The 23382-nt window shown below is 39.6% G+C and overlaps 1 protein-coding gene across 1 annotated transcript in view; it reads left to right on the forward strand.

The window, feature by feature from the left end:
• The first annotated feature begins 6112 nt into the window (after positions 1-6112).
• JMY (junction mediating and regulatory protein, p53 cofactor) overlaps positions 6113-23382 on the forward strand; it is a 65055-nt gene continuing 47785 nt past the window's right edge. Inside the window, exon 1 of the mRNA XM_062599120.1 lies at positions 6113-6982. Within this exon, the coding sequence (XP_062455104.1) occupies positions 6113-6982 (870 nt within the window). The remainder of the gene's footprint in view (positions 6983-23382) is intronic.

A 23382-nucleotide genomic window follows, 5' to 3' on the forward strand; every position in this document is an offset into this window, starting at 1 on the left:
GATGAACATTAGCTACTGTTCTACAGATAGCTCCTCAACCTCTCAAAGACTGCATTTTAGCACCTCATTAAAAAAAAAAAAAAAGAAAAAAGAATAAATAAGTCTAGAATTCTATAGCTCCATCTCCTTTTTGCAAATGGGAAATTACTAAAGTTTCCAACTAAAATAAATATTTCATCTTAGTAATTTCATATGATGGAAGGAAAAAAATAGTTCCTCAAAAGGAGGTATTTTCCCTGATTTAGATGTGAGGGATTTCTATCTGTTTATCCTAAACTTCAGGTAAATCTTTCTGGATACATTTGAATTTTTAGTATAGGCCTGGTGTAATCTTGCAGAGAGTTCAGTCTGTCAGCCTATCAATCTCTCTATTGGTCTATCAGGGATAGAGAGAAGGGAACATCTAAGGCTACTTAAAAAAAAAAATATGAGTAGTTTTCTTGTCATATGTCATGCTGACAATGATCAATCAGAAGACAGACTATTCACTACTACAGGAACTATAGTTTCCATTTTTATTTTTTAAAAAAAGATTTACGTAGGTATTTTGTCTAACTCGACGCTTGTTCTGTGGTTTGTGGCTTCCCCTGTCTAGTTACAAATGTTCTTGAATGACTGAGTTGAATTGTGGATGTGGCTAAGCATATTGTTTCCTCTTTTCTTGATTAACATCTTCCAGTGCTCTGCTAGTGTCTTGTATTGCTGCACAGCTAGACATACTGTATTTAAATCCAGGCAAGTATTCTCTTTATATTTTGAGAAATCTTGAAATAATTCAGACTGGAGTTTTTACTCTTATCCTCAAAGAAAATGTCACTTTTTGCAAACTCTTTTATAAAGTTATCTTCATCTGACTAAGCAAGAAAAAAAAGTATTTTTTTAAGTTAGAAATATTTGTTGTATTTTTGCACTTAATATAAAGAAAACAAGTACTTTTTATAACTTAAGATTTCTCAAAACTACAAATTATTCCTTCCATCATCAGGATCGTTTTCCCTATCCCCATGTACTTGGGTGGAGCATATCAGAATGAAGTTTCTGTAAATAAACAAGTTGAAGAATTGCTTTGTAAGCCACTAAAGAGCTGGAAGCACCATCATTCCTGACTCATCAGCCTGCAAGACTGCACTGTTCCAGTTGTGCCTCTTGTTGCAAATTGCTATTTTTTTTACCACAGAGACCACTGATTAGTGTTATATAATTTAGTAAAATTCTTACTTTTATTAGTTAAACTTAGAACTTTTTCCACTGTAATGTCACATTCAACTTGGAAACTTCGTTTTTGTCTCTTCTGAGTTTTTACAGGGGGATTCTTGACTACTACCAATATAATTTTTTCTTCATTGAGTTCAGTCTGCCTTTCACTTAACAGCCAAACTAACTTTGTTAGAGTATTTAGGGGGTTAAAAGGGAGAAGAATGACTTTTATGAATGATTTATCTCAAGGAAAGTTTAATTTGTATTTAAACTACCGGGCCCTCTCAGCAATAAGTGAGAGATTATATTACTCATTTAGCTTATCACACATTTGTAAAGCTTACCATACAGTAATAATTCCACCTGTTCTACCACTGTAATAATATTTGGTTACAGAAAATTCTCCAGTTCAGAGCCAGCATAAATATTCACTGTATACAGTTATGCATTGCTGTTATCCTGGGTCTACTCTGCAATGCAACTCTTTGTGCTTAGAAACTACTCCAAACCTCTTCTTATATCAAAACAATTAAGGGTAGACATTTGAAGTATTCCAAAGTGCAGATCCAACTATTGCTAGAAAATATGCTTTTGGGTAGATGCTTGACTGAAAGAGTGTTAGTAAGCCATCACAAAGTCAACAGTGCTTTCATGCATTTCCTTGTCTCACTTCCTATAGGCACACTCTGAGAAACACTCTCCAACTTTTGCCAGAACAAGACTCCTGTTAACAGATGTTTCTATTTGGCTCGCCCACATTAAAATTTGAATCACACCACCAACAGAAACCTATTAAAAATGCTTGTCAAGCATAGCTCTGTTAGCCAAATACTTACTAGCAATTTCAGAACAAAGGAAAAATACTCAATGCCACAGTATTTTACAGCGTAGTATGAAATACCCTCCCCTCTCCATCTCAGCTACTGTAGGAAACTCTGCAGCTGCTTGACCAACAATACAACAGTCTTGCATTTGGATAAAAATCATGTTACAACAGCAGTAGTTTGGAATTGATTAAACTCTAAATCAGGCTTCTCGGATGACACCTGGCTTTCTCAGAAATGCTTTGTACTAAAACTAGTTTATCCAAGGTGTTTAAACATTCAGATTAAGGGTGTAATTTCAGTTCAGCCTGAAGCATTCTGTAGGAGTCACAAACTAGGTGCTAGAATGTTTGTATAAACATTTAAAGGAGTGTTTTTGCTCTTGTCCACAGCATCAGTCTGCCAAAGACAATTTATACATCATTGGATGAGATCACTTTGCAGTGGTTGAGGTGATTCACTCGAGAGGACTAAACCTTTCGTCACATGAAATAGCTCATCTACCCTAAACATGTGCTGGTATGTATGTGCAGTTCCATAGGGTTTCATCTTGTCACCAGCCCTATTCTCCATCTATTACTTATGGATCTCAATCTACCTGCAAACTACAATTAATTCAGCTGAGAATCTTTGCTCTGTCTCCTTCTGTGCTAAACTTGGGTCTTATAGTTGCCTTGTTTTACCTACACCAGTGTGAACTGAGATTGTGTCTGAGAGCAAGCAGGTATAGGCCGAGGGAAATGATACTGCAAGGCAGAAAAAGCACAGTTTGCGAACCTACCCTTCACTGGCTTGCTAACTCCAGATCATATAAAGTATTACTGCTGGAGACTGCCCAGTGTCAGCAACAACTCAAAGTACTGCCTGCCGTAAAAGTTCTGGGCTTGACACAATTCTTTTTAAAAAAGAAATGACATCAATTAAATTTGTAACCTGGGGTTTCAGCTTACTAGGGTAGAGCACTTTTGGCTCTCAAAAAGCTTTGGTTCCTTGAAACATAATAATCCAGTTTGTTAACTGAGTAACTTCTACTTCAATAGCCCTTTTCATAAGGTTAACTAGGCCTCTCCTGTGTACAGTTTCCAGTTTAGTGATGGGATGCACATGCATTTAACTGTCATGTCCCAGGCAGCAGCGTTCCAGCAGCTCACTTATCTCCAGGCTGTCCAGGTTTTCTTGAGAGAGAGACATTCGCCACTAATTGCTTCAGTTCCCACAAACTTTTCAACTTTTTAAAGTGTGGGAATCAACCACAAACCAAGCTGATTTGGAACTCCTTAACCCACTCCTGCTTTGTGATGGCATATATTCCACCACAAGTTCTGTTCAAAAGCCAATTACTAGCCTTTAAGAATGATAATCTGATTTTTTGCTGTTTCATTCTAAGGTGAAATTGTGTAATCACTATTAAGAACAATTCACTTAAATCTGAAAAGCTTGCCCTTTACATTTTTATCAATGTCAAGTTATGCATTTCTCACAAGTCACTGTGAAGGCTACTCAGTGTTCCTAGATAATGTAATTTTGAATAAGTTCTATTTCCTTGCAACTTTTTTTTTCTGTGAGGCAAAATAAAACAATTCAAGAGCTGATAGCCAAGCCTCTCCGCTGCATGAGAGGAGAGGCATATCAGAAACTTGTTTGTAGCTGTGCAATTTTCATTCTCATTCATTTCCCAAATGTTACATTTTCCTGAAATCTGTTTTAAATTACACCAGCTTATCCCTCCACTATACAAGAACAACCAGACTTCAGAGACTTTGGCTCTAGAGTAACTTGCCTGGAATACCAGGACTCTGATTCTTTCACTGATGAGAGAGTCTGAATCCATGTTAGCCTGTCTTAAGCCTGGATAACATATTCTGGCTTGTCTTCATTTTTAATAATGCATGAAAGAAAAAATTTTAAAGACAAAATTGGACTGCTAATTGTTGAAAAATTATTTTTAAATAAATAACAGACTACAGTCCCTCCTCCTATATGTTCTTGCTTGGATACTTCTAGATGGTGTATAATCAAATCTTCCAAGTCATTTCACATGTTTGCTGATCTGATGCTTGAATTTACAGTAACAGAAAAGAATGCAGTTTCTCTAGATTAAAGCATACATCACCCTTAGCTTTAGGGCCCAGATATGGTCTTTCCTCAAGCTTGTCCTTTTTTCAACAGCCATGACTCTGGATATTCAAGACGTAACTGTGATTCTCCTGGATACAGGAGGTCACTTTGTTAATGACTGGAAAATGTTTGAGTTGTCAGAGGCTATCCTCAAATATTTTACCTTTCACGAACAGGATGCTAGTCAACGTATTAACCTTAGAAAAAAGGAGTAACTCTGACTCACTCGGCTTTGCTGACAAACTCAACTGAGGTTTTATTCCCCCAGTGCTTCCCCTACTTTGGAAGATGGCAGCAATATCACTGGCGGGGCAATGCACATTGTCTACTGATATTACTTTTGACATAAATGTTTTGGGACCTCTATATTAAATTATTTCCTTTCTCATTTATACAGGAAGTAAAATGGAATGTCCCAAAGGGCACCAAAAACCTGACTGTTGGCCTTGGAATTGCAGGTGATTAATCATTCCTTTAGGCATGCTTATGAGAGTTGTCCATGCTGGCTTACTGTAACCTACGTGCTCTGCAATGCACTTGGAAGTCTCCGAGAGCACTGAAGGCACTGCCAATTCTTAAGTAGGACAGGCCAAAATGAGCATACAGCTGCTGTGTCTCGGCACAATCAGTTAACTGCGGTTACAGAAGTCCAGAATTGCTCAACACAGCTCCTTCAGAGCTGCCCCCAGCTCTCATTGCAGATGCTGCTCTTACCCAACAGCAAGTGCTGCGTGGAGCACCACCTCGCACTCTCGGGAAGGACCTTTGAAATACCTGGATTCAATCTCTAGTCAGAATTAAGCAATACAGACAAGCTAAAATAAGCTACCAAAGGCCACATCCTTTATTACCGCGCAGAAAACCACTATGGGGAACAGGAAAAGCACAGACATCCTCTGCAGATACAGCCTTCCCGTGAGAGGGGTCACTGCCTCCGCAGACCCCGTCTGCTCCCCACCAGCAGCGACCCCAGAGGGCAGGGGTAGCTGCAGGCGGGGCGCAGCGGCCTCGCGGGACAAGGGGCCCCTCGGGGCCGCGGGCAAGAAGGGACGGGGCCGAGGCGAAGCTGGGGGAGCCTCAGCGACCGCGGGAGGCAGAGGCCTCTACCTCCCTTCTGTCCTGGGAGCCTGGGTCGTGGCGTGACAAAGGGGGCGGGCGGATTTCGCCCCTCAACGGCGCCCTGCCCCTGGGCGGCCGGGGCTCAGCCGGTACCTGGGGACATGACCGGGCTCGGCCGTGGCGAACGGGCGGCGCGGCGCGGCCCTGCCCCGCGCGGCGGCTGCCGCCAACGGCCGCGGGCAGCACGTGTCCTCCCCAGCATGCCCAGCGCAGGGCCGCTGAACGGCTGCACTGTACGTACCAGGGAAGGGGCGGGGCTCCTCCCGGGCCCGCCCACCAAGAGGGGGAGGGCGGGGGGCCGCGCGAGAGGCCCCTCTTGTGGCAGGCAGGAGGGGGCGGGGCCAGAGGCTTCGGCCGTCGCCGTCGGCCGGAGGGAGGGAAGTGGGACCTCGGAAACCACGGCGGGAAACCAATGGGAAAGGCGCCGCAGGGGCAGGGGGCGGGGCTTCGCGAGGCCGCGGGGCGGGGCGGGCGGCGAGTTGCCGCAGCGCCACGGCCGCTTGTAAACAGATTCTGCCCCACGTGACCCGCGTGAAGTACCTGCGCGGGCCGAGCGGGGCATTGTCCGCGGCGGCGGCGGGCTGGCGACCGGCGGCGGCGGGCCCCGAGCGGAGGGGCGGTGATTCCTCCGCGTCCTCCCTCCCTCCGCCCGCCCCGTGGCGGCGGTCGGGCTCCAGCGCATCCCCCCCCCCCCCCCCCCGTCCCCGCTCCGCTAAGATGGCTGATGGTGGGCAGTGAGGCCGCGGCGCGCGGGGCCGCGGGGAGCCGTTGCCGGCCGGCGCGCGGCGGGGGCGGCTGACGGGCCGGGGCGAGAGCGGGGCCGGGGCCGGGGCCGGGGGGAGCCGCGCAGCGCCATGTCCGCCTTCGCCCTGGAGGAGACGCTGGAGGCGGACTGGGTGGCCGTGAGGCCTCACGCCTTCCAGGAGCGGGAGAAGCACAAGTTCGTCTTCATCGTGGCCTGGAACGAGATCGAGGGCAAGTTCGCCATCACCTGCCACAACCGCACGGCGCAGCGCCAGCGCAGCGGCTCCCGCGAGCTGCGCCGCGGCAGCCCCGCGGCCGCCGAGCCGCGAGCCGCCCCCGTGGCCGGCGGCCCCGCGGTGCGCAGGAGCGCGGCCTGGGGCGCGGAGCCCGGCCTGGGGCGCGGCGCCGCGCAGCCCCGCGCCGAGGCGCTGGCCAGGAGCCCGCTGCGCGCCAAGAGCAGCCCGGCGCGGAGGCCGCCGCGGGGCCCGGAGGCGGCAGGTGCCGCCGAAGACATAGAAGTGCTGGAGCTGGGGAAGGAGGAGGCGGCGGGCGCCTCGCTGTCGCTGCCGTGCCCCCCGCCGCCGGCAGCCGAGCCGGCGGCTCCCGACGCGGAGCCGGCGGGGGAGGAGTGCAGCTGGGCCGGCCTCTTCTCCTTCCAAGACTTGCGGGCTGTGCACCAGCAGCTGTGCTCGGTGAACTCTGAGCTGGAGCCCTACCTGCCGGCCTTCCCCGAGGAGCCCTCGGGCATGTGGACGGTGCTGTTCGGAGCACCGGAGCTTTCTGAGCAGGAGATGGATGCGCTTTGCTACAAACTACAAGTTTACTTGGTCCACAGCTTAGACACCTGCGGCTGGAAGATCCTTTCGCAGGTGCTTTTCACCGAGACTGACGACCCTGAAGAGTATTACGAGAGCCTGAGTGAGCTGCGACAAAAGGGATACGAGGAGGTGCTGCAGCGGGCCCGCAAGCGAATCCAGGAGGTGAGGCTGGCACATAGTCCGGGTCCCTTTACCTTGATGTTGCCTGTTTTTTACCCTGTGCCATCTTACTTAGTTGTTCTCTCTTGCTGCTCCCCTCTCCCTTTGCAGAACTGATCAATTCACAAACCAGAAAAAAAAGGTACAGGAAGAGAAAGCTGTCTCACTTAAAGATAAAACTTCTGAGACTCTAAGAAAATGAGGCTTAACCCTTTCCAAGATCTCTGGTGTCAGGATTAAGAAGGTGCAGATTTCCCTGGTCGTTCAAGTGTGGTGGAATTCTTGTGACCAAGAACCTGCTGGTTTGGGCAGGGTCCTACCACCAGACTTCTGTTGTTGCATTTGCTTTGCACCAGGATGTATTGGAGTCTGGGTTTTTCTGTTTAATAGGAGCAGCAATATGTAGTGTTTGGCAGTACAGTTTAGGCTTCTGAAGACAAAAATTTCTAGTTTCCTACAGGCTCTGGGTGCTGAATCTAGTATTTCAGTTGAGATGATGTTTCTGTTGGAATTGGAGTAACTACACTTACGTTAAGCTGGTAAATCTTCAGAGCCTGCTTCATGGTTTTTAGGATTTTACTGGCAAGCTCTCTGGTCCTAGCAAGTTTTTACTGCATTGCCATTGTCAGTCAGCATCTGACAAGGCTTGGATGTTTCAAGTCATACCAGCTCTCTCTTTCTCTTACTTTTTTCTGTTTAGGGGAAAAGTAGTTGAGGAGGTTGATACTGCTGACACTGCCTCAGCCTGTGAGATTTTTTTTTCCTGCTTTTTTGTGGACTGAGGTACCCGAGGACCCAGATTTTCCCCAGTAGTTTTGAGGATTTTACACCTCTTTTTGTGTTTGTATGTTCTGGACCAAGGCTACACAAGGGTCTATCTAGACATGGCTTTATGTATGAATTAGATTATGGAATTTCTAATTTTGGAAATACCTTCTAAATTCTGTTGTATGGATATAAATCAAGGTTGGCTGCTCCAGCTCCTTGTATGCTGCCAGTACTGCATGTTCAAAAATGTGTGGTAGTGAACTTTTTTTCTCCTGTATGAACAGTTCTGTTAAAAATGTGGATGTGGGAATGATTATCTAACTCAAAGTGCATGTTTTTTTTGAGAACTGTTGGTTCAGAATTACTCTGCAAGAACTGTTTGTTATCTGAAGAATCTCAAATTCTGTTAGCATCACTAACATGGGCAAAAAATGTATCAGTTATTGGTAGATTATACAAGCCTTATCTGTCAGGATTTTTAAACTACAGCATCTTATTCTCGATTAATATTCAGAATGTGGTGCAGATGAAATGTTAGCATGTATATGTGTATTTTACCACAGTGCAACCTTCCTTCCCCATGGTAACCAATCTAGTGGTGTACCTAAAGTCAGTCAGTTCAGTTGTACTTCTGTCACTGTCTATTGTGTAAGTTGATCCTTCTTTAATTAAAGGTAGTTCATGTTTAAGAAAAGAAACCAATAGAATGAGCTGCTCTTTCCCTTCTGGCTCTTGGGTTTCTATTTTCCTTACCACTAGTGGTTTACTTTGTTCATGATGTCTGTCTTCTGAGAAAATATCATTTGTCATTGTAATTCTGAGAAAATGAAGCAATAGATGATAGGTATTGCTGGATATTTCTGAAATAAAGGTTTTTCACAGCATCAAGAAAAACCTACGGAATCAACATTTCATCTCTTTTTTTAATTCACTTTTCCATTTGTACTTGAAATCTTCCTGTCAGCTGTTGGGAATGTGGAATTCCTGCAATTTTAGATGAGTTTACCTCTTATCAGAACTTTGAGGAGAGATGAGTAAGGGACTGTGTAGAATTTGCAACTGAAAAAAATATCAAGGAGTATAACAAATAAGGAATGCAAGCTTGGTCTAAAAGCAAGTTTAGAACATGAAGACTTGGGCTTAACATTTTAAAGAATGCTTCTGAGGTTTATAATTATTTAATATTTCAGAATATTATTTCCAGGACAAGTTTCTCTGAGCAATTAAAATATTATTGTGAAATGCTTGCGGAGTCTGTTGATTGGTTTTTGGGATGGAGAAGCCAAGTGAGCAGCAAAATCTCTTGTGTTCATTGTTTCAGCATCCCCTGCTTGGCCATCTGCTGTTTCAAAAGTTAGTCACTAGCCTGTTTATTTTCACAGCAGTTAATAATTGCTGTGCTTTATAATAGGCATTTTTATCTGTTTCAATTATAAACCTTTAATAAGCCAGAAAAATGTTGCAAGTAGAAACAGATCCAAGATCAGGAAGAAAAAATAGTTGGAGAGGAACTATATGACCTGGAATTAATTTCTTCTGCATAATTTGCCTTTCTGAAATAGTGTATCTTTTTATTTTTTTCAAATAAAACTATTCTGAAATATTTTAGGAACAATTTATGCTAAAGTAAAAACTTGTATCTGTAGGAGGAAATATTTTTCTACTTTATTTTTGAATACTAATAAACGCTTGTTTGGAGCCCTAGTTCATTAAGTTTATGCCTGTTTAAAAAATTAATCAGATACTTAACTAGAAGACAAAGCTCCCAAAGGTAAGCATGACAAAGAATCAGTTAATGGCTAGATAAAAAATGTTATTATTGTAATAGAAAGGCTGCCACTGAATCCTCATTTGGGATTCCATCTTCTTGGCCAGTATTACCAGTATTTTAAACTTCTGCCTCTGGAAGGCAGAAAAAGTTCCTTTCTGTACTCCTGTCACTGCCAATTTCATGGCTATTATAATGTGGAAGATGTTATTGTAGGATAAGTGTACATACTTGTAAATTTTTGTCTGGTAATATCAAAGATGGTGGTGTATCTCTTGTCATTGCTATATTGGGAAAAGGTTGCATGTGGCTACCATTTTACTGAAGAAGCGTAGTTATTTGTGTAATACGAACTAGATTAAGAGGGATTGGGGACTGAATCATGCTGACAAACATAACCCATTGCACGCTTATTCTTTAGACAACCACAGTTGTATTAAGTTTGACAGGTGACAGTCTATAGGATCTTGAATACCAGTTAACAGAACTAGAGACTTGCTTTCATTTTGTTGTTGTTCATGAAAATCTTTGAATTCTGGTATCTGCAGGCAGACTGTTGAAAGATGGTCTTTGTGTTCTGCGTGTTCAGAAACACTTTTTGTACGTGATTAAAATCTGAAGACATTCTGAGACCATCATGTTTTCTATGGCTAGTTTAAGATTGTCTTGGAGTGAGGACCTACTGATAATTTTAAGCTCTTTCCCCTGTGTACTGGAAGATTTTACTAAGCACCAGAAAAGCCCTGGAGACTTTAATTTGATGTTGATAGGCTTCATTTTACTTTTGATTTCTAAGGGCTAGAAAGATTAAGAAAAGTTTCCATCTAAACCTTTTGTCTATTTTGTTATGGATAACAACTCATTGTTGTATGAGAACAAAACACAGGTGTGTGTGTGTGTGTGTGTGTGTGTGAAAGCTGTATTGTCATTTTATTTTCTTATTTGGTGTGTTTATACTTTTTTTTCCTATGACGTTTGCACAGCTCTAGTAGAGAAGTTTTGGTTTTGAATGAATGAACTCAGATTGTCAAATCATACATGTTGATAATGACTTGGTCCACTTATAACTGATTTCACATTTGCTGATTTCAAAGAATGTCACGTATTTCTGTGTTCATCAAAATAACCTAAGTAACAGCTGTGGTTTAGTCTTTGTTTTGTTGAGTCTGTTCTAATATTTAGTGAAAATAATATTTGTGATGGTCTCAGTAACCAAGAAAACTTTGTTCAGTACTAAAATAAATGTGTTAGATAGCATGGCACTATATGAATACTGTGACTATTCCAGAAGTAAGGTAGCTGTTTCTATTGGCAGTTTAAAGAGTTGGAAGTTTTTTGTATTATTGAAACATTGATTTTTTTTTATATATATATTGATTTGTATTAACTTACTTCTGGATTACTGAACAGTTTGGTGTTGAAATCACTATCAGTTAGATTTTCATACAAACCAGTGAAATACCTTCTGTGCAAGAGGCAAAGACAACTGAATCCTGTATGTTAACTGCTGTAATTAGATTTAGAAATTTCATAAGGTATATTGTGAGAAAGGAGAACACTGGTTCAAATTTAACTTTGGGAACATAGTTAAAAGAAGATGTGCTGTTTATATATTTTTTTTTTCTGTTGATGTGAATAGAACAGAATTAGACTAATGCTTAGCATTCTGGAAATCCTACCAATTTTTGCTAGAAAGCTGTTTGTATGTGCTCATTAGCTGTAGAGACAGCGCTTGTTTTCAGCAGAACTGTTCTGATTTTCTCCTCAATACTTCATAAATAGACTGTTTAAGTATTGTACCAGTACTGTAAGTTAGTGCTAACCAAAACTTAGCATCTGTTAGCAGCTGTAGGGTATGCTGTGTAGAATAGGTAAGTAGTCTCCAAGTTCCTACAAAACAGCCACATGATAGTAATGCGCTGGCTAGTACTTCTGTTGCTGTCCAAACGAAGACATTTTCTCAGTGTTTATCCTTGCCAGCCGTCATCATTTTATTTACATAATCTGCATTTGGAGTCATTAGCAATTATTTATGGCTGTTTTGAACTAGTCTGAAGTTAATAAGAATTTTAAAGACTCGGCACCTGTAGAGGTTGGACGTCATACCTGATTCACTTGCTAAGCCTGAGACCCAGCAGTAAGTATACTGTGCTGTATTTTCAGATAAGCAGAATGACATGTGGAGTGATGCTTTTCCCCCTGTCTTCTAGAAATAATATAAATTAAAGTCACATTGATATTTTTCTTTTCAAAGTGTTTCAGTGAATTTCTGAAATGTGTCTATATATGTAAATATATGCTACAAGTTAAATATTCTGTTATGGCAGATGATACTAATGGAAGACATAGAAGGATGGAAAGGATTTTATATCATGCTTTCTTGAGATTCCTGAACCCTTTTAGTAGAAAGGGTAATTAAATAGTGCAAAGCCTAATCATATAGCGAATCATATAGTTGCCCAAAGTCTTAAGATATGATTGCATTACCACTCTGAAACACATGATTTAAAATGGTTTCTAGGATTCAGTATTTGGAAGACATTAGATCACATCACTACAGTGTTTGCTTCTCTCCTTAGCTTGTGAAGTAGAATGTTCTAAGCTCGATAAAAATTTCAAATTAAAAGGTAAATAGTAGATTTTGCAATCATTTGTCCATTTTCCATTCCAGTGTTTGCCATTTGACATCTTCCCAACTCAGTGCTTCCCCCCCCCCCATTGCTGATTTCTTTAATTCTGTTTTATGGGTAGCATCAAATAGCTTGAGATCTGTAGAATTGTGCTTGTAGGGCTACTTAGAGGTTTAGCTGCTGCCGTTGTTTTTCTCAGTCTTTTTCTGTTGTCTTTTCCAGTCTCAGTAGGATTCTTCTCCTAGATTTTGTGTAATACCACCACCTTCCCCCCCCCCCCCCCGCTTCTGCAAGTCACATATGGCATACATATGTGGATAGACTTCATGTATTGTTTTATTAATGCCTTGTTAGTTTGGCAAGAGCTAGCTAGCTAGCTGAAGATGATCTGGAACACTACTCGATTTGAAAAGAGTAGAATGCTTTATAACTGTGTATTCCTTCAAGACACAAAGAAATGTAAAAAATATATATATACACAAAGAAAAAGAACTGCTTGAAGAATTTGCTTACCTGACAAAACTTAAATCTTTCATCAAAATAATAGTAACATTCTATAAAAATATAGCAACACTGTTCAGTATGACCCTTAGCCCAGTAAACTTGACCTTAATTTTTAGAAATTAAAGAAACAGTTTGCCAATCTCTTAGTTCTTGTCCCTATCCAAATACCTGAGAAGAGAATTAGGAAAAAACATTTTCTTATGATTATGTGGAATTTCCTGTGTTTTGATTTGTGCCCATTGCCTCTTATCCTGTCACTAGGTACCACTGAGAAGAGTCTGGCTTCATCTTCACATCGTCCCATCAGATATTTATAAACATTGATAAAATTCCCCTGAGTCTTCTCTTTTCCAGGCTGAACAGTCCCAGTTCTCCCAGCCTTTTCTGATCTGAGAGATGCTGCAGTCCCATAATCATCTTTGTGGCCCTTCATTGGACTTGTTCCAGCAAGTCTTTGTCTTTCTTGTACGGAGAAGCACAGAGCTGGATGCAGCACTCCTGATACGGCTTCCTCGGTGCTGAGTAGAGGGAAGGATATATTTGAGCTAGTATTCAGAATGCTATTTGTTGAATACTGCTTGTCCATAAAATAAGGTTGTGTTGTGAGATGTTGAGTGTGTTGCTTTAGCTGTTGAGGGTATCTTTTAAAAGTAGCTCAATCCACCTTGTCCTTTATTTTCTCCGGAGAAGAATCAACTATTCAGATTTGGTGATACAGCATTACCCACAGTAGAATTATAGTATGGGTATACTGTACAAAAGTAAGGGAAACAAATGAACGCTTATTGAACTCTATAGAGGAATCTGTGCCTAGAACATATTTTGCAATTTTGGGTAGTTCCAGTGCCAGATGCCAGTAGTATGAAAGTTATTCATTGTTTTTTCCCTCTATCCCAGAAAACAAGCAGAACTAATTACAAAGAAATTAATTTCATTTTAAAAAGTTGATGTTAATTTACTATGTATTAAAAACTTGTAAATAAGATACTCTGCTGTCATAAGTATTTTACTGTGTTGAAAAATGAGTGTTTAGAAGTTTTATACTGCTACTGGTACTCAGCATGACAGTAATCTGGAAAAGTGGCATATTAAGATAATGGCAACTGTAGTTTTAACCATATTATTTATACTGATCTTTATTAGAAGACTGAGAATTTTTAAGGAAGGGAGCCAAAGTTAATATGCATTGGAACAATTTATTTAAAATACTTAAACATCTTTTAGGTTACTAACATCACCATAACTATTCACAACATAGTTCACTGAAAGTCCATTTGAGTGCAGTGCTATTTAGTACCAAGCATGGAATAATGTTTAAGAATGAGAATGAAAGAATTTTTGTGTCCTTACAGAAAGTAATAATATGATCTGATCTAGAAATCTGATGGTGATACCTGCTAGAATATGGATGAGTCTTTAAGAAAATTACTGAAGCCTATGGATAACTCAGACGTGATTATAAAAATGGTCCAAATCTTTTGGGCAGGGAGATCCGATGATCTCATAGCATCTTTTAGTCATAAATACTATAAATTAATATGGGAAATGTGTTTTTGTTTTAGTTGTTGAAACTTGGCCAACCATTTTCTGAAAGAGATAGGCCTGATTATAATTAAACTAAACCATTATCAGTTGTGAGAATATTAACAAACAGTGCTAAATTCATCCCTACTATAAAAAGTTACTTATCCCACTGAAAGCTTTGGGAGACATTCTGCTGTAAAGCCTGTATGAGTTTTTTAACTTGCATTTTTTTCAGAAATGTCTCCTTGTTTACTAGTTCTTGCTTTTCATCTCTGTCCTTTCTTCTTAATAACTTCCTGTTAGGGGTTTATTTGTGGAGTTTGAATTTTACGTTTTGATTAGCTGTCCTAGCAATAGCCAGAGAGGTATTTTGATGTGAGGACAGCGCCCTTGGCAGGCTGGCGTTTGAAACTTGTCACGTAAAGCTGTGTAGAATAGATGCAAATAGAGTGTTGCTGCTATGTCTGCCTCTTAGTCCGTTGACTGGTTGCAAAAATTTTGGCACAGATTGTTTTTAGTTGAAAACCTTTTATTGGTAAGTTTTTTTTTGTTGTTTTTTTTTTCCTCTGGATTTTCTCTCCAACTATTTGTGGTATTTGTACCGTAAAAGCTACCAATGGGATGGAATGGTAAGGAATTTTTTTTGTAATCTATGAGGCAGACAAACGTTAACCATTCAGAAAAGTTGGAATGATTCATGGACATTAATTTAGTTTTTGGCTACAGGTTCCTTCTGAAAAGGTGTTATAAAATACTTTTAGTGTGTCATTCAGCAGTGTTTTTCAAGGTTTCTGAAAGTGCAGTTGAGTACTTCTGCTTTTGGAAAAGATGTTTAAAATTGTTGTTTTACACTACTATTATAATACTTTTCAAGATGCAGTTGTAAACAACTGTTCATATGATCTTCCTTTAGAGAAACTGTCATGTTATTGGTATTAATGGAACAGGATTTGTTTTTCCTTTGAAAAAGATGTTTTAAAGATTTAATTAGCATTTGTTTGTGATGACTTGCAGACAATTTATGTGGGTCATCTTAAATGAATTGTAGCATAACTTTTCACAAAACAGTATTGCATCATGGCTTGTTTTCAAATGCTTTAGAGAGAGAGTTTTGTAAAAGTTTTTTTTGATAACTTGAAATCATAGATTACTGAATCACAGAATGGTTGAGATGGGAAGGGACCTCTGGAGAGTATCCAGTCTAACCCTCCTACTCAAGCAGGGTCACCTAGAGCATGTTAGACAGGATCATGTGCAGGCGGGTTTTGAGTATCTCCAGAGAAGGACACTCTCTAGAGTCTCCTATTATGTTAGAAGATTATTTTGTTAGAAGGGATCTCTGCAGATTGCCAAGTCCATCCTGTGCTCAAAGTAGGACCAATTTAGATTAGTTCTTCTTTTAAAAAAAGAACTCAAATGATACTGTGTACTTTACATCTCTGTTTTAAGGAAAATTGAAAAATGCGTGAATGCAATTGTGAAGCTTTTGAGGGAGGCAAAACTGTAGATCAGTCATACACATTCCTAAAAAGTTACAGTTTTCCTAAAAATTACTCTATGGCTTCAGAGCCCAAATTATTGCAGTTTGCCACCACTAGAAATGAGTATATGACAGGAGTTTTGTTTTTAAAAAAATCCCAAAGTACTTTAAATATTGGATCAATCTGAGAAGAGTTGGATTAATAAATAAATTGTATGTATTATTTCAACTGTGTTTTATTGTGCTTCTTTTATCTGTATGGTTCAGCATTCAGTTTTATCAGAAATACTAAACACCCTTGTTAGAGTTGGCTGGATTTTGTTTCTCCCTAACATTTCATTGGTATGTCCTTTCTTCCCCTCCCCATTTCTCTGTGAAAGTAGGAACAAAAGCCAACCCAAATGGATAACAACACAGAACACAACCTTGATACTAATTTAAATTACTCTGTTCTGAATGTTGTACTGTTAGGAAATTCATTTAATAGTTTGATAATTACATGCTATTTGCTGTTAGAGTGGGAGGAAAAACTGTGCACAATATGAGATGCCAGAAGTTTCTTGATACCTTATTTAGCCTCTTACTAGTTAATAATACTAGGCTGTAAATGTGGGGATTTTGTTGCTGGGGTTTGTTTTTTAATGTTGTATTCAGCTTTTACATTAAAAAAATCATTTTAGTTTAGAAACTTACAAAGTTTGGCTTAATCATGCATAGTGTTAAACCTGACTTTCCGTGCCTTCGCCTTTGGATAAGGTGCTGTAGAGGTTGGTTCGAAGTTGAACTGTAGTAGCCTTTGGAAGTTGCACAGAGGTCCATTGGAATTACCCAGCAGCTGTTGCCTAACATTTGAAGGTGGCTAACAAGCCAGCCACCCTATCAAAGGGAGCTGAAGAGCTGGCTCATGTCCGAGTACATAACTTACCTTTCATCAGTTTACTGATGCTGAAATGGGGAGATCCTACCTCTTCCTTTCCTTGAGTTGTGCTAATTCAACTCATTAAATTGCGAGAAATTAATCTGAGAGAAGTTCCAAAAATACTCTTCTGCCAGATACTCAGTTACTTTGTTGAAGGGTCTGAGAAGGACCAAGCCAGTGTAATGGAGGGAGTGGGAAAATGTACCTGAGAGCGGATGGAACAAGGAACTGGGGTGGAGGTGGAAGAAGAAAAGGAAGGAGAATGGAAAGTGGGATCTCCTTTCAGTAGGAGCAAGCCATTAGTTCAGCTCAGTTTTAAGAAATAAATTCACCCTTACTAGTGCTCTGAGTCTGTTTTTGCCACAATGCTCTATCTCCTTTAAACTAGATTTTAAAGAAGTCTAACATCAGATTAATATTTTGCAAATATTATATATCAGGCATTTAAGACTATCTTCTACCACACCAAATGCATTGTAAAACTTGTAAGAATACTAATTCAGTGCTGATGATGGAAGTTCCATGAGTTGACTTCAGAGTGAAGTTGTTTATACCTTAGAATTTTTTTTTCTTGTTTTGACATTTGTTTTCCTAGGAGAATTGTTTCCTCTTTAGCAGATTAAGTGTTTGGCTAGACCTCTGTGCCCCAACATTGCAAATCTCACACAAAGGAAGGGGCTCTAAGAGTAATGTCATAATATTCACTTAAATAAGTGCATTCATTGTATGCAAATTTTATTCGATTTAGGTGGTTGTTGGTTTTGATACTCTTGGAAATGTTTCCTAATGAACAGCAGAGATAAGAAACACAGAATGGAGGATCCGTGGACCAAACGTTAGTGTATTTTGTGGCACAGCATGAACACTTACCTTAATGTGTGTTCTCACTTATCTAGTTTTTGGGTGTTTTCGATCAAACTCCTGCAGGAAAAGTTAGAACTTATTAGGATGCGAGTAGAGTATAGCTCTTGCCAAGCCTTCAGGGTGAGGTGTTGCCTAGAAGTCTTTTGCTTTAATGTTACTATGTTCCAACTGATCAGTGATTCATTAATGACTTTCTTTTGGTATTTTGCCTCTTTCCAAAGGGAGGAATAGGAATCTCAGAGTTAACTTTGAAATACGGAAAATTCATCTATTTTGTTTACCAGGTTACACTATAATGTAAATACTTATTTGTATGTTACTGACAGCAGGAAAAAAAGCATGACACTCCTATGTAATTAGCCTTTGTTTACTGTGATTTAAATAGCTTATTTGTGGCTGTGCCATTCCAAGTGATACATTGAATTCAAATAGCTGGTATGGTTCAATTTGATATGATGGTGTAACTCTGGAATGGCACATCACACAATAGGGTGAGTTATTTAAATCAGACAAGTGCTGTCTTAAAATAAAAGCAACTCCTACCATGCTGCCACACATATACTTTTATTGTTTACAGAGAAGGAGATGCATGTTTTTTAATCGTTGGCATCTCTCTCTGGAACTTTCAGAAAAGATCTAATGTGCAATACTTTGTAGTTGGAGTTGGCAGCTTTAACCTTGAATCTTTTGATATTCCAACAAATTATACACCCCACCCCACACAATATACATAGTTCTACTGAGATGTCTACTTAAATTTTGTGTGGGAGGAGAGAAACTATGTTGTTCAATAGCGATGCATACATAGAAATGATGTTTTGTCTCACTTGGCTACCTTGAAATACTACTTCAGTTCTTACCGATAGTTCAGTTTTTCCTTTTTCTGCTGACTAGTATTGCAGGTTGTGTATTGAAATGAGGTGCATTTTGGTAGGCACTATAAGTGGACATGACAAAAGTGGCAGGTTAACGGCTCCTGGGGCAGTAACAGAGTTTAAAGGAAGATAACTGGTAAGAGTGAAAGATGGCCAGTCTACAATCTGCAGAGTGATGGTCCTTGCCTGCTGGTGTGCTGTCCACAGTCCATTTCTCTAGTAGATACTAGGTAAAAGACTGTTTTAAATAGGGTTTAAAGAGTAATGCGGCTCCCATGATGTGAGCACAGCTCTTCACAGGCCTAGAAGACAGCATAAAACATTCTGTGGAAGTGTCTCTTTTCTTGCTTTGGTACTAAACACCCTTGTTACTACTTCCCAATACCTTGTTTTGGTTTGCTATTTGTTTCTTAGAATAACTACAAACCTTGATAAACTTGTTTGCTATAATTGCTTTTAGTTTGGCTTGATTATTTTAATTAACTTAGTCCTTTTATAAACAGCCATACAGAAACCCCCGCCAACACCCAGGCATTAACCTTTGCTTTGCATTGGCATATAGTTCAATCCCCTATCCTCAAAAGCCTGGCTGAGAAGATTGAATCCTTCAGCATTTTGTCCACTTAGTAGGTGGATGATTGCTTTATGTACCGGTTACCTTTGTGGTTTCCAAATCGGTTACATACGCGACTCGACTGTTTGTATCTTCCTCTGATCTTAAGAAGTTAGACTAATGTAGCACTGATTCCAGCGCTTCTCATGCTGGGTAATACTACCTTGTTTACTTATGCCACCCCAGCTGTCTGTATACATCTTTTGCATTCTCTTAGATGATTTCCATCCCAAACAGTAAAATCTGTTTTAGATCTGTGTTGGAGAATTCAGTAATGCAGTCATGCAAGCAGAAAGCTGAATGTTCTGGCAAGACTTGATCTTTCAGAAACAAAAGGTAACATTTTAAATAAGGGATCATGTGTATTAGAGAGAGGAAAAGTAAATTACCTAGCTGTAACACAGATTTCATGCGCTTGAATATGTTGCTGATTACTAGGAGTTGTGAGTATGTTTATTTTTAATAGGAATATTTCTGTTTTAAAAACTGCTTTCTAGAGAGAGTTTTAAAAGAGTTTTAAAGTTTAAAAAAGTTTTAAAGCATGCTTAAAAACATGCTTTAAGCATGTTCTGATATATCAACTCACAGTCTAAATTCAATTACTGACATTGCATCCAAATTCTATGCACTCTGGAGTTTTATTTCTTTGGAACTTATTGTCTGGAGCTCATTGTAGTCTATTGCTAGTTTATCAATAGGAGGATTAGATGATTTTTGTACTTAGGACTGCTGTTTGGTAGAAAGGATGGAGTATATAACAACTGCTTCATCTATAGCAGTATACTGCTCTCTGAAAATAACTACTCTTCAGTTTCCCTTGTGATTTTAAATATGCTTCTCCAATCAAAAAGCTTTAAAATTGTTTCTGAAAATGGCAAGTAGTATGGGCAGGCTTCTGAGAACCTAAATTCATATGACAATAGGTAATTCTATTGTTATTGTTTTAAAATTATGAAAAAGCCTAGTTAATGACTGAGAAGAATCTTTAATACTTATTTTAGCTAAAATTGGATAGATGGCATATTATGATGTTTTACAAAAATACACAAAATAGGAATAACAGATGATGTTTTGAGAATAGCAAAGGAAATGTAAGAAAAGACTTTTCATTAATTAAATCAAGCTTTGGATTTTGCTCAAAACTGAGGTTAACTCGCATATAATTTCACTGTCCTCTGTATTGCCTTTAAAGCTTTATAGAAAAAGTAGTGGTTTTTTTAAATACTGAAGACAGAAATAATCTTTGTTCTATAGTTCAAATAAATGTGCTGTTAAATTGGAGAAAAAAAAGAAAAAAAAAAAGGCGTTTCCTGTGGGTTAGAGTCTATCTGCATAATGGTTACCCAGAATATATGGATTCATTTAGTTGTGAACAATGTAACATCTGTGAAACATGATTCTTAAAATAAATGCAGTATTCAATGGGTCTAGCACTAGTCAAGCCTGTACAGGATATTACTCTTCCCTCCTCCACCCACTTCTTTTAATAATATAATTTAAAAATTGCAGAAGTCAAAAATTTATATTGAGGCTGTTGAAGTAAATGAACAGTAACACTGAATGTCTGTGATGGGAAATAATCATCAGTGGGACATAAAGTATGCCACAAAAATTTGTTCACTTATTTTTATGCTAATACACGGAAAACTGCATAGTTCTAAGGTACCAGGTTGATTTAGGCATTTGGCCAAGTTAACTAATGTCTCTGTGTTACTAAAAGGACTAGCTGAATTTTCATGTATCTGATACACACTATCCTCTTGATACTGGCTATGTGAAAATTTGAACATATTCAATTAATGATCTGTGAGACTGGAGGGCCTGGTTTGCCTTACGACATTATTAATTTTGTGGGTTCTGTGCTAGACCCAGCATTATTGCTACATGACAGTCTTGAAAGCTAAAAGCTGAATGGCAGCCAGCTAAAAAATGGTTCATCTGACTTTGCTGCGGGACAAGAAAGCTTCCACCAGGCAACTTTACAGAGCAACGTGGGAGGGATCCTCTAGGCGGGCAGCTTAGCGCCAGCTGTCTCCTGTGTCAGTGTCCCCTTCAGGGCTGGCAGGCAGCCCTGTGGCACGAAGGCAGCCTGGACTCTTCATCAGGTTTATAAGTAGCAGTATCTGAATTACGAGTCTTCTGTTCATGCCATACTGTACTGATGAAGCTTGTTCTTTTAGTGGTAACCACGTCAGTTCTAAGAAGTGAGTGAGAGTATTTTGACTCTTACGTTTAAACATCCAAACATAACTGTCATTTCATATGAGAATCGTTTTTTCTGTATTTTGCTTTATTGTCCCAAACTGGAGGCTTTCATAATTCTCTTGTGTTTTCTTTCTCTCGTTAGCCTTTAACTCAGATGAAGTTTGAGGCAGCAATGTTATATTGTTGATTTGGCAGGACAAAATTATGTAGATGTGCTTTTGAGCTGATACGCAGCATTTCTAAGGTTAACGATCAGATGTTTTCCCCCGAAACGTCATCTGACTGAGTCTGTATGGGAACACATTAATGGGTGGGTGGAAGTGATGACGCTGTCTCTTCCAAGGCTCATTCTGTCACGGCTTGGTAACCTTCCTGCCTGTTGTGAAGAATGTCCCTAGTAGATAGCTATCTGGTCTTTGATCCAAACCAAACAAGGTGGTACTCCTGGGTTTTCAGGTTGGTTTCCAGTTTTGTTATGTCTTTTCTGACAATTGTAGTTTATATGAGCCTTCATCTCTATTTGCATTCAAAAAAGTGCTCTTTAGGCACAGGAAATAGTCTGTGTTGGTGCTTGGCTCAGAAAGTAAAAATAGCTGCTTACCTTTTGTTAACAATTTGAAAATGCATATTTTATATGTGAATAACTTGCCCTCTCTTGTACTTAATAGAGTTTTACTCCATGATGGTGTAGTATTTTTGGAGGAGTTGAGGAATAGTTGGATCTGCTCTCTCTGCTTGTGTTCTAGGCTTAGGATTGGAGAATCTCCACTAAAAGCAGCAGACCAATAGGATTGGATATTGGCAAGATGTTGTAAAGATCTTCATTTACTTCTCTTTTCTATCTGCTGGAACACCATGATACTTCACTACTGTATCTGTACCATTTCCAGCCTTCTGTAAAAATTATGACTGTCTTCCAGAATTTCAGAACTATTAAATATGCCTTGAAAATGGTCTGTGAAAGGAGGAAAAATCCCATATATTGTATTGTTCCATTCTTGATATTAGATTACTTAAGGTTATCCTTTATTGGTGAAAAGTTTACTTTTTTGTCTGTGGGATTTGTATCCTAAAGAATAGTAGGAGTTCCCAGATGAAATAAATATGTAAACACATGTGTAATTCCTTATTTAATAAGCAGATATTAGTAGCCTGAACATTGAAAAGAAAACTAACATTAGAGTGTTGTAGAGCTCTTAAGCATAATAGAGACCATTCTTGTAATGGGTTATTTAGAAGATTTGTTTTCTCAGGATCTTGACAGAGAGATAACTACAGCTTTGGGACTATAGAAGGGTTTTGTGATAGTGCCAAGTGGAAGTAGGAGAAGGCTTGAGTATGGCAGCTGCTTTGACACAGTAGCAGCAAGTGAGAGGAGCTGAGGAAGAAGGTGGCCTTATAGACTAGGAAATTGCTGGCCAGAATAACACATAAAATTCATAGGAACCTAGGACTCAAAACCAGGAGCATCTGAGTCCCTGCAATTGTAGGCAAAGTTACATGTGTTCAACCCAGAAAGTTTGTAAAGCATTAATTTTATAGCCTGCAAGCCACAAAATACTACCCAATATTGTCCATAAGAATTCAAATGGCACAGAATATTATGTGCTGCTGGAAGAGAGCAGAAGCACGTAGCAAATGATCTTGCAAAGAAACGATTTTCTACGTGAAATGATCTAGATAATGCAGCAAATGTTTCAAGCTGCTGAGGAATAATGTTGCTTCCTTTTCCCTCTGTCGCTCCTGAATCTCTTTGCCTTGTCTCTGCCAAGCCTAGCAGAGGGAAAGCTCTTCCTAGCTTGTCATCTGACAATCTGCAGGCCCCTCTTCTCTTCTAGTAATGGCACTTGATGCAATTGAGTATACTGAGAATATTTCAGGTAGCTGGGCATCCAACTTTAATAAATGGATATAAGATACAATACCTTTATTCCTTAGTTTCCCTAATCTGTGTTCAGTTTAAGTAAATCTGGACTGTGAATATGTGCTTTTGAGATGATACTATAAAGGGCAAAGGACTTGGACTTTCAATGTCTGAAAGTTACATAAGAGGAGAATTAATTTCAGATAATCTTATTTTTGTAAACATATTGAGTACTTCCAATATCTCTGTGAGATTAGTTTTAGTTAAATATTTGAATAATTTTTTAGAAATCATAAAAGATTTACAGCTGCATGTGAGGTCTGCCCAGGCAAATGCCCAAAATAGATGCAAAGCAAACATGGAAATTAAAAAAAGGAATAGTGAATTTG

This window comes from Rhea pennata, chromosome Z (assembly GCF_028389875.1).
Source record: "Rhea pennata isolate bPtePen1 chromosome Z, bPtePen1.pri, whole genome shotgun sequence".
Classification (NCBI taxonomy): Eukaryota; Metazoa; Chordata; class Aves; order Rheiformes; family Rheidae; genus Rhea; species Rhea pennata.